At 40.6% G+C, this 10,337-nt stretch overlaps 1 protein-coding gene across 1 annotated transcript; it reads left to right on the top strand.

The window, feature by feature from the left end:
• Positions 1-3,841: 3,841 nt before the first annotated feature.
• si:dkey-88e18.8 (major intrinsically disordered Notch2-binding receptor 1) lies at positions 3,842-9,050 on the top strand. The gene is made up of 3 exons (XM_026914231.3): positions 3,842-6,188; positions 6,292-6,477; positions 8,680-9,050. Exons 1-3 carry the CDS (start codon positions 4,350-4,352, stop codon positions 8,860-8,862), a joined length of 2,208 nt encoding a protein of 735 aa, XP_026770032.1. The 5' UTR covers positions 3,842-4,349; the 3' UTR covers positions 8,863-9,050.
• Positions 9,051-10,337: the final 1,287 nt, after the last annotated feature.

The raw sequence follows: 10,337 nt of genomic DNA, 5'->3' as shown, positions 1-10,337 counted from the left end.
AAAAAAAAAAGAGGAAAAAGCAAACAGTACGAACGAGGAATTCCAGTGTGATGTTCATGCTCATGTACAAATCTCTCTCTAAATACAGCAAATGTACGTGTGTCACGTCACGTCACGTCACAGCGTTTATTGTCACATTTATTTAAGCACCATGAACAAAGTACAATGAAATTCTTGCTTGAATGCTTCTCAGAGTATTAACAAGAGAAAAAATACAATAGACTGTACTATTAATTACAAAATAACCAAATATACATAACACTGATAATCTGAATAATAATTACCAGGGAATAAAGTGCTAGTAATGAACTTGGAAGCTGTGTTTGTACAATCCAGCAGTTATGTTTATTAGAGCACATCCAGCTTATTAGACCACGTGGTGTGCTGTTATAGGAAAATAATCATCATCAGGAGTTACCGTTGCACTCAGAAGTTGATTCGTTTCAACGCTTACAATTCTGTATTTATTAAAGAACAATACGTCATAGTCTTTATAAACTCCTCTGTCCTGAAGATGTCGGAAAAATTACAGCTTTACTTCTGACTGTTACAAAGCGCTGACACTGGAGACTCCTTCCATAAATGATAAATAAACACATTTCAACAATTTAAAATCTGTTTATGAGGAGTGTTCGCTGTACACGTTCCTGTGAATGAGCTGTTACTATAGAAACGATAATGACATTATGATAACAAGTGCATTAATATAAACCTGTGATGTGCAGCTGCACTACTGTCAGAGCTGCTGTTATAGAAAACTAATCAACACCTTCTGACCAATCACAATCCAGAACTCATCAGCAGCGTGGGATAATGTGTATTTTCAACCCTCTCTCTCTCTCACACACACACACACACACACACACAATCTCTTTAGCTGATCAGGGTCAGGGGTTTCACAAAGAGTCACGACAAACCCAAACAGACGCCTTAAACAAAGACAATAGAAAGATTAATGAGTGAATTAAAGCGAATGTACACACCCATCAAATCCACTTCCTGTCCAGAGCCGAGTGGAAACTCTGATCCACTTCTGTTACTGTGATAAATAAAAATAAATATCCTGATATCATCGTCACTAACAACAATAACACAACGCTTTCACAGGACGTAACCATGGAGCAGAAACACAATTTAATACAAAGGAAATATGAAATGAGAGAGAAATAAAACTGCAAACAAGAATAAAATTCAGAGAAAATACAAAGTTAAAAATGAATTTAAATTAATCAAAGCAGTTACGTAGATAAGTTTTAAAAGAGCCTCAGTTTCTCAGGTACGCTGTGGTGAAAGAGCAGAGATTCCCTCAGCACCAGGTCAGTCAGCGAGCAGAGCTCTGAGTCTCTGATGCAGTTTTTAAAAATTAGAATCTGAATTTCAAACGGATTGTGATAACAAAAATTTGATTATTTAAATTTCTACACCTGATTGTAACTTTTATTTTATAACATACAAAACAAAACACTAAAAACTTCTTGTGAAAACAGAAAATTATCTCATGTACACATGAAAATTTGTGACATGAGCAAATCGTAACTTCTTCAAGAAAACAAATCTCATGAAAACATACATTTTTATATATATATATATATATATATATATATATATATATATATATATATATATATATATGTATGTGTGTGTGTGTGTGTGTGTGTGTGTGTGTGTGTGTGTGTGTGTACAGTACTCTGCAAAAGTCTTAGTCACCCTAATTTTTTAAAATGCAAATTTTGTCTTAAATGTGTACTTTATGATTTCTGCATTATTGCGTCAATAAAGAAAATTTTAGATTCCAAACATTAGTTTTCAACAAAACATTAAATGTTACAGGAAAATGTTTGTATGGCAGTAAAGAAAGCATCATATTACATAAGACACCACTTTTCAGACAAAAATCATAATGAAGGCAGTTTTACCTGCACAAACAGAAACAGGTTTGAAGGTCAGAGTCTCCAGAAGATCTGCAGCTGGTTCTCCAAGAAGCTCAGAAAAACCTACAGCTCATTTCCTTATAAACCTGAAAACAGCGTCCCTGAGACGACTGATGCGTTAAAGGTAGTTACACTTAATGTTGACTTTATTTAGTTTATTACTGTTTACTGCTTTTAATAGAGGATTTTTATTATGTAGAAATGTTTAATTTCAGTATTTTTATAGGCATCTTTGCTTCATTTAAAGACATTTGCACAGTACTGTATCTCTGCACTTTATTCCAAATCTTTTATATCCCTTATAATATATTTTTATATATTTTTAAAATATTTTACCTTTTCTACTTCTAAATTCTGGTTGATGTAAATTCTACTTTATGTCACAGACGGTTGAAAAAAAGCATTTCACGTCATGCATGTCATATTGTGTGTGTGTGTGTGTGTGTGTGTGTGTGTGTCTGACCAATAAAATTTGAATTGAATTTGAAAATTTATCATGTGCATGCAAAAATTTGTTGTTTTTTTTCCACAAGGATTTCTTTTCTTAAAGAGGACTGAGAGAGCTGCTGTGGGTGAGAAAGTAAGTGGTCTATATGAGATATTTAAAAAAATGACACTGTGTCCTTTCAGGGGCTCCGTAGTAACAACTAACTACAAGCTAATTATTTATTTTTTCTGTTTTTCACTATCCGTCATGTCGCTCATATAAACCTCAACCTCTATCAAATGAATTTTTATCCATTTTCAGTGATTATGGCTGAGAGTGGCTCAGTGGCTCAGTGGTTAGCGTTGTCTCCTCATTTGGATCCTGAGCTCAGGTTGCTGTCTGTGTGGAGCTTCACGTGTTCTCCACGTGTCCGTGTGGGTTTCCTCGGGGTTCTCCGGTTTCCTCTCAGCTCCCAGTGACCCGGTTACTGAAAGTGAGTGAGTTTAAAACCTATAAACATGAAATAAATCTGCGCTGCAATCATACGGAGGTCTGCAGAAATATTTTTTTATACTGGACGAAATTTCTGACAAATTTTCCCCATTTTTCTGTTTTAAGAGAATTTTGGATTGTTGAGAGGATAGCTGGCGATAGCGGATAGTTTGATACACAGTTAGCTATTGCCGGAATCTGCAGCTGTATTTGTGTGTAAATATAGTAATATAAATATAGTATATAGTAAAATAAATATTTATCATGTTTATCATTTATTTATTTTATTTTTACAGTAATTTATTACTGTACATTGTACACTGTACTGAACATTAAACAAGTTATAGATCTATAGGTGTCTGTCTTCAAACATTTAATGGTCACATGTCGTCAAAATTAAATTAAATTAAATTATTAAAACATTTTCTGCAACATCAAATGATTGTTTATGACAGTTTAATCACTATTTAGCTCAGTTGTTTTCACATTACTATTTGTTTGTTTGTTTGTTTGTTTGTTTACAGAAATAAATCACCATAGTGTGTGAGCTGATAAATAAAAACAAAAATGTTGGATAATAAACTTATCGTCGCGCTAAAATTCAAGTGTCTTTATCTGATTCCTTGAAATCTGATTTAAGATAACGCTTTATGTTGTTTTAAATGATTGGATTATCTGATCTCAGGGAATCTAAAAGCAGATCTGCAGCCCGGTGTGTGTGAGAGGTACTGACCCGTTGTGGGAAGGTGAAGTCTGATTTATATTTTAGCTCCATTTTTTAGAAAATAATGCTGATGATGAATTTAAACTCCCTGAACGATTTCTGATTTTTTTTTTTTTTAAGAAGAGCAGACCAGCTTTCTGCTCCTGTCAGTAGATGGCAGAAGTGTTCAGCTGTTCCACCTGCTCCAGCAGGATGAGTGGAATAATCTCACTTTCCTCCCCATCCCCGCACCGCACCGCACTCCGGATGTCCCGCACTTTTCCCCGCTGTAACCGTGCGACGGTGAGTGACTGCGGTGACGCAATGACGCACGTGTGCTTAATGACGGTGTTTTATTTCCAGCTGTTTCATTCTGCATTTCCACTCCAGTGGGATCTAAACGTGCTTCTGTCCTGTGTTGCCAAGACTGGGGCTATTTTAAGGCTCTGAATAAGGTCAGCGCTCTGCAGTGATGTTCTTCATTTGGGCTTCGTGGAGGTAACTACATTTCTCCCTGCATGTCTGCAGGATCATGATGGCCGGAGAAGGGAATAATGGGAAAGTGACCTGGTTGCTTTTTGCACAGTGAGTAAATGGACCATGTTGGAAGATATTTTGTATGTTTTTTAGAACTGACACAGTTTCTTCATGCATCGCTTTATTCCAGCTGCTAGTTTGCTAAACTACCTCGGTGTGATTTTCATGACGTTCTGTCCTGAGGGATTTGTTAAGAATGACGTGTGTGGATGGTCCACTTTTGATGAGTGAATCTGAACCAGCGTAGCTCGCTGCAGTGATGTCAGACAGCGCAGATGATGCCCTGGTTCTCCTGGAGATCCTCGAGGTTCTGGGTGCATGCCGTGCACGTGTGTCGTACGCAGATGTGTGCGTGTATCTGAGTGGACGTTATGAGCTCCACCCGTTGTTGGAGCTGCGGAGTCTGCTGTACTCCACGGCATGCCGTGATCCGTGCTTCCCGGCCACGCTGTTCCGTGAACGTCTGCACCCTCCCTGCAGCAACCGTCTGTCTGCGGCCGCCGACGTCGTCTCGCTCTTCAACCTGCTCACACACACACGCCTGCCGCCCTCACACACTAATTCCCTGACCTCCTGCTTGGCCTGCGTTCAGGAGCGTGCACGCTGTGATTGGCTGCATGCAGAAGGTGGAGTTATAGCTCCAGGCTGTAAATATGAGGACTCCACTGAGGCACTGATCAGTCTGAACACCGGGGGGTCGCATGTGAACACTCCAGCACGCTCACGCGCTCACACGCATCATCGGCACAGCATGCAGAGAGCACACTCTCTAGACGTTCCTTGCGGTTCCACTGGGAATCATGACTTGACCGGCAAGGGTGACCGAGTTGTGGATCCTGTTCAAACCTGTGCTCAGAAGAGGAGCGTCTTTAAGGGGGAATTCCACAAACTGGCTCCCTTTATTTCCACAGACGGCAGCAGCCAGAGTCAGGAAGGATCCAGAGATGACAGTGAGGATGGACAATTTATCACCTGCAACAACCCTTATCCTGAATCTGCTCATGATGCACATACAGAAGATGTTCAAACACATTCTTCTGAAACAGATACACCCCCTGATGCACAGACTCCCTACCTCCAGAAGCATAAAAGTCTAGACGACCTGCAGAGCTCCACTTATTTTGGGCCTACAGTAATAGAAAGGACGTACCACCAAACCCCAGTCCTGACGGCCAAGAGCCACAGTCTGGACATCGACAGTGGCCTTGCAGAACCGTGTGAGCATGACAAACCTGGACTGGACAGACCAAAACCCCAGAGACCTAGATCAGAAAAATCTGCTTTAGACAAATCTGGACTTACAAAACCCGGATTTACTAAACCCAGCTTCGAGGGCAGTAGTTTCGACATCCCCGGGTTTGACCCGCTTATCGTCCGATCGGTTCGAGACACCCTGAAGCGGCTGAGTGGGATAAGTTTGGATGCCTGGTATGATTGGTCGCCTGATGCCGAGGGCGTGGTCAGCGTGGCCACTCAGACGGACGTGAACGATCGTCGTGCTCTGAGGAGCCTCCTGCTCAGTGAAAAGCTCTCGCTCGATAACACCGACATCGCAGAGGACGACATCAGTGCCATCTTCCGCTTCTTGGATGACATTAGCATGTGCGGCTCGATGGCCGTCCTGCCTGGAGAAGGAGGAGGACCTCAGGAAGGGGGCGGAGCTGGGTTACCAGAGCGACGGGAGCGTTTAGGGAAGCTCAGACGCCTGTTTCACTCTCTGGAGGGGCCGGAAGAAGGCGTGCGATGGGGCGTTGGACGGCTCCTGCAGCGCGTCACCGAGCTCGAGCAGCGTCTGGAGCCGATCTCGGAGCTGAGAGAGCAGCTGGCACTCGTCCTCTCCACACTGAACCGGCTGGAGCAAAGAGGGCAACTTGTGCACTCAAACTCTGAACCTGTCCAACAGCAGCCTCCACCACGGGCTCACTCAGAAGGAGGCTTGAGAGCCAGTACGAGTTCTGAGGTGGCCGATGGAGCTGCGGCTAAACGCAGAGGTCTGTTCATACGCAATTCCAGGAGCCACACGGAGAGCAGCAGCTCTGAGAAACATCGCGAGTGGAGCATCAGCTACAGCAAGGAGCAACACCTACATCCTTCACATGTATGCACACACACACACACACACACACACATTTATCTATGACCCTGCAACAGGAATACTTGTCTTTATTTTACTTTGTGTCCTCCTTTGTTCACTTCTGCAGGCTGAGCAGCATGGTGCAGTTTGTAAGAAAGAGCACCATCCAGTTCAGGAGAGAAAGAGTTCCATTATGATTCCTGAAGTCCACAAGGTTCCTCTACGCAGCTCCACGCAGAAGGCTAACCTCCTCCCAACGGACCGGCCAAAAGTTTCCTGGAGTCAGTCAGAGCTCACACCACTCGACCTGCAGGTAAACTCACACTCGTCCGTCATCTGCTGATGTTCCTCTAAAGGCCTGAGCATTACAAACACTGATCTGCTTTATGAAAAAGAAGTAAATTAGGCTAATTAGTTCATTAGACTGTCACAGATTTTTGCACTTAGCAGTTAAGATCAATTCAGGGACTTCATAGGACACTATTTGATTTATTTTGTTTGGTTTTTGCTGATTTGTCTCCTGTGAAACATCTGCCAGTGTCTTATCATCTCATAACTGTGCGGCAGCCTGAGAAAATCCTTCACGTGATCAAATTTCGACATTTTCTGCACATTTTCCTAAACTGAAATATGTTTCTCTTTTGCATGTTTCTCAAACAAAAGTAAAGTAAAAACTGAGAAAATGACATTTAAAGATTTCATTCCAGTTCCACTGAAAGACTCCGAGCACCGAGCTCGACATTTCTAACCTCATCTACTGACGGAAAAACAGCATTACTGCTGAATTTTATAGAATTATACACTTACAGGAAATGAGTTCTCACTTTGATTCTCAGCATCTTCCACATCAGACTCTGTCTCATCACCTGAGCTAAAAGTCGCTCACGCAGTTTAAACACGAGCCTCATCGTCGTCTCTTCGCTCCACTGATCTCTGTTCACACTAACATCGGTGTGGAAATCATCTCCCAGTCATTCACTCACTTCTGCTTAGTACATTATGTCTTATTCAGTCATTTAAACAGTTTAGATCTCTGCCCTCTGTGTGGAGTGTGTAAGCGCTCTTCTCTGTTTTGATGATGATGATGATGATGATGTGACGGAGCAGGAACATGGCCGACATTTTAACAGCTGACGTCTGATTACAAACTGATTCCGTTTCGTGTGTACGGCGTGTAACTCTCCAAAAAACAATCAAATCGTGAGGAAATCCCACTTAGCTAGCGATGTTTTAGAGATCTTTACACAGACTGACTGTTTTTATTGCTGTGTTTATTAAACTGACTCTTTACACAACATGATCTCTGCAGACACACACCAAGGCGAGGTTAGAAATTAGCCTAAAATAATGACATTTCCAAATCATTTTGATAAAATATATTTCAGTTTTCTTAAAGTTGAGATGTTGAAGTATGCAATTTTTCATCATTTCTTCTAGAATTCCGCTCCAGCGACTTCCGAAGGGTTTTTCCGAGTCGCCTCACATAGCCCGTCTCTATCAGTTATAGAAATTCTTTTGCTTTTCAGGACGAGGAAGTAAATAAAACTTTCTTAATGTGTCCCAGCTTATCTGAATTCACTCTACTGAATCTGACCTGTTTTTCAGAGGACATCTCTGATTAGGATTAAAGACCAGCTTTTAAACAATTAATCAATAATATCAACAATTTCATTAAAATTCAATCACATCAGTTTCACTTGTTCAAATTCTTATGAATTTTTCCTGAGATCAGATTCATAATACACACAATCAGTGTGCACATATCTATAGGACCTGAGCTACAGATAGGAATGGAAAGCATTTCAATCATAGACGTTTATATTTTACTCCCTTTATTTATTTATTTATTATTTTTTAAAGCTAAAATCAGTTGTTTTATCCACAAACTGTTTTGTACCAATAAAGAAGTAGTAGTAGTAGAATCCAGCAATCCATACATCCATAAAAAAGCAACTCTGTTTTGGGGGCGGAGCTACATGTGAGCTCAGTCTGTGATGTCAGAATTAGACGACTTTAAACCACATCTGAATATTAGAGGAAGTCAAAGTTTAGCTAGCTATCTAACTAACTTAATGATTAGTAATTACTAGCTGATAATTAAAACACATGCCGGTTGTCGTGGTAACGTTGAAATATATTCTGACAGATTTGTCTGCTGTTAAACAAATCAGTCAGAATATGAAGATGTAAATTAAGACTGAAATCTGACTAATGTTAGCTAGTTTACTTATTTACAGAATCTATGAAAATACATCAATATGCAACTTAGGAAACGCCTCCATGTTGCCCTGCCATTCTTAATATCCTAATATCTTAAACATTAGCAAATGATAACAGAATATTATGAATGGCAGGAGGACATGTGGGAGTTTCCTAATTTGCATATTTATGCATATTCATAAAGCCTGGGATTTTAATGAAAGTGTAGTGATGATCCTCAGTGCAGCTTCATGCACATGGAAGATCATTCCACACTGTGTGTGTGTGTGTGTGTGTGTGTGTGTGTGTGTTTCAGGCCCCCGAGTCTCTGGACTTCTGGATGGATGAGGTTTACACTCCGGTGTCGGACACACTCCTGCGCCGCTCGCAGTCTCTGACACGCTGCAGCCGGACGCAGGGATACCGCATCACTGCCATCAGCGTCACTGCCACCGTCATCCTCATCCTCATCATCGTCATCCCTATATGCACTGCGTAAAAGCACACATAGGCAGTAATGTCTAAACACACACTCACACACACACACACACACACACACACACACACACATTTAACCTAATGCGCTCTGTTATTCTGAATGGCATTGTATTTTATTCAAGTTAGTTTTTAAGCAATGCATGAACTAAAATAATCAAATGACTCTGAGTACTATTGTAGAGTGTTAAATAAAACCTTTCCAAAACTCCTTGTGACTACACAGTGTGGTGTTACATACAGACTGTGGTTAAAGTTTAAGAAAAAAGAAGGAAACACATTTAATAACAGTGATGGAAATTTACAGAATTCTTCTACAGAAGACACTTGTTTGCATTTCTAAGATCACACACTCGATCATTTAACTGCTAAAAAATAGATAGATAGATAGATAGATAGATAGATATCATGTACAGCCCAAAGACACTTCTCAGTTGTATTTGTTCTTGCGCTCGTTCTGATACGTTATCGTTTCTATAGCAACAGCTCATTCGCAGGGACGTGTACAGCAGACGTGTAAACGGATTTAGAAAATCGTTGATATGTTGAAGTTTTCTGTAAGGAGACATTTATGTAACAGTTACAGAAGGAGTCTCCAGTGTTAGAGGTAAAGCTGTAACTTTCAGTTTTCCGTCATCTTCAGGACAGAGGAGTTTACGCTTCTTTGCAGTTTTTCAGTAACATGCGGAACAAGCTGCGTTTGTTTTTTCTCTTATTAACTTGAAGAGAGAGAATAAAGAGAGGGAGTCTGATATGCATGTTTTAGCAACGTAAGGGAGAACAGGAACTAACTTGTTCCACTGACATTCCACAACATTAAATCTAACTATAAATGGCTAAAATGTATGACTAAAATGTATTACTGAATAAAAAAATTGTAATTGCTGTGGTATAAGAGGAACAGAACACTTTGGGACGTGACGTTATAGGAAAATATTCACCGTCAGTGTGGTAACAGTAACTCCACTTCATCACTCCCTCACATACCAAGCACATGGAGAGTGTGTAAGTGTACAGTACTATGAGACATGCATTACTTCATTGTGTTGCAATACATTTCTTATTTTATTACAACACACACACACACACACACACACACACACACACACACACACACACTCAAAGAGCTGATTGGACACTTTAGGGTTAGAAAATGTTTCCGATAAATCCTATTTGCTGCTGCTGAGATGCCCATTAGTGTAATTCAATTCATCAGCAATTTGACTAAGACACCAGGGGAATCCCCTCACTTACACACACACACACACACACACACACACACACACACACACACACACACACACATGAACAAACAAACAACAGCACTGCATTTCCCTTTGATGGAGTTGTGAGTGCTCTCGGAGTTTCCAGGATCAAATCGGATAAAAGTGGGAAAAATGAACCCGTGTGGAATTAATGCTTCAGATTATTTAAGCCATGTGACCTTTAGAGCCTGCATGTGATTCTTCCAGCACAGAA

This window comes from Pangasianodon hypophthalmus, chromosome 6 (genome assembly GCF_027358585.1).
Source record: "Pangasianodon hypophthalmus isolate fPanHyp1 chromosome 6, fPanHyp1.pri, whole genome shotgun sequence".
NCBI classification, from domain to species: Eukaryota; Metazoa; Chordata; class Actinopteri; order Siluriformes; family Pangasiidae; genus Pangasianodon; species Pangasianodon hypophthalmus.
Note: the sequence above shows the minus strand (reverse complement) of the source record. Positions and strands in the feature narration are given on the sequence as shown.

Bases quoted from the DNA above. Each gene is read 5' to 3' on its own strand.
- si:dkey-88e18.8 (XM_026914231.3), top strand. From the start codon at position 4,350: ATGTCAGACAGCGCAGATGATGCCCTGGTTCTCCTGGAGATCCTCGAG. The intron at 6,189-6,291 runs GTATGCACACAC...TCACTTCTGCAG, and splicing joins AACACCTACATCCTTCACAT to GCTGAGCAGCATGGTGCAGT. The intron at 6,478-8,679 runs GTAAACTCACAC...TGTGTGTTTCAG, and splicing joins TCACACCACTCGACCTGCAG to GCCCCCGAGTCTCTGGACTT.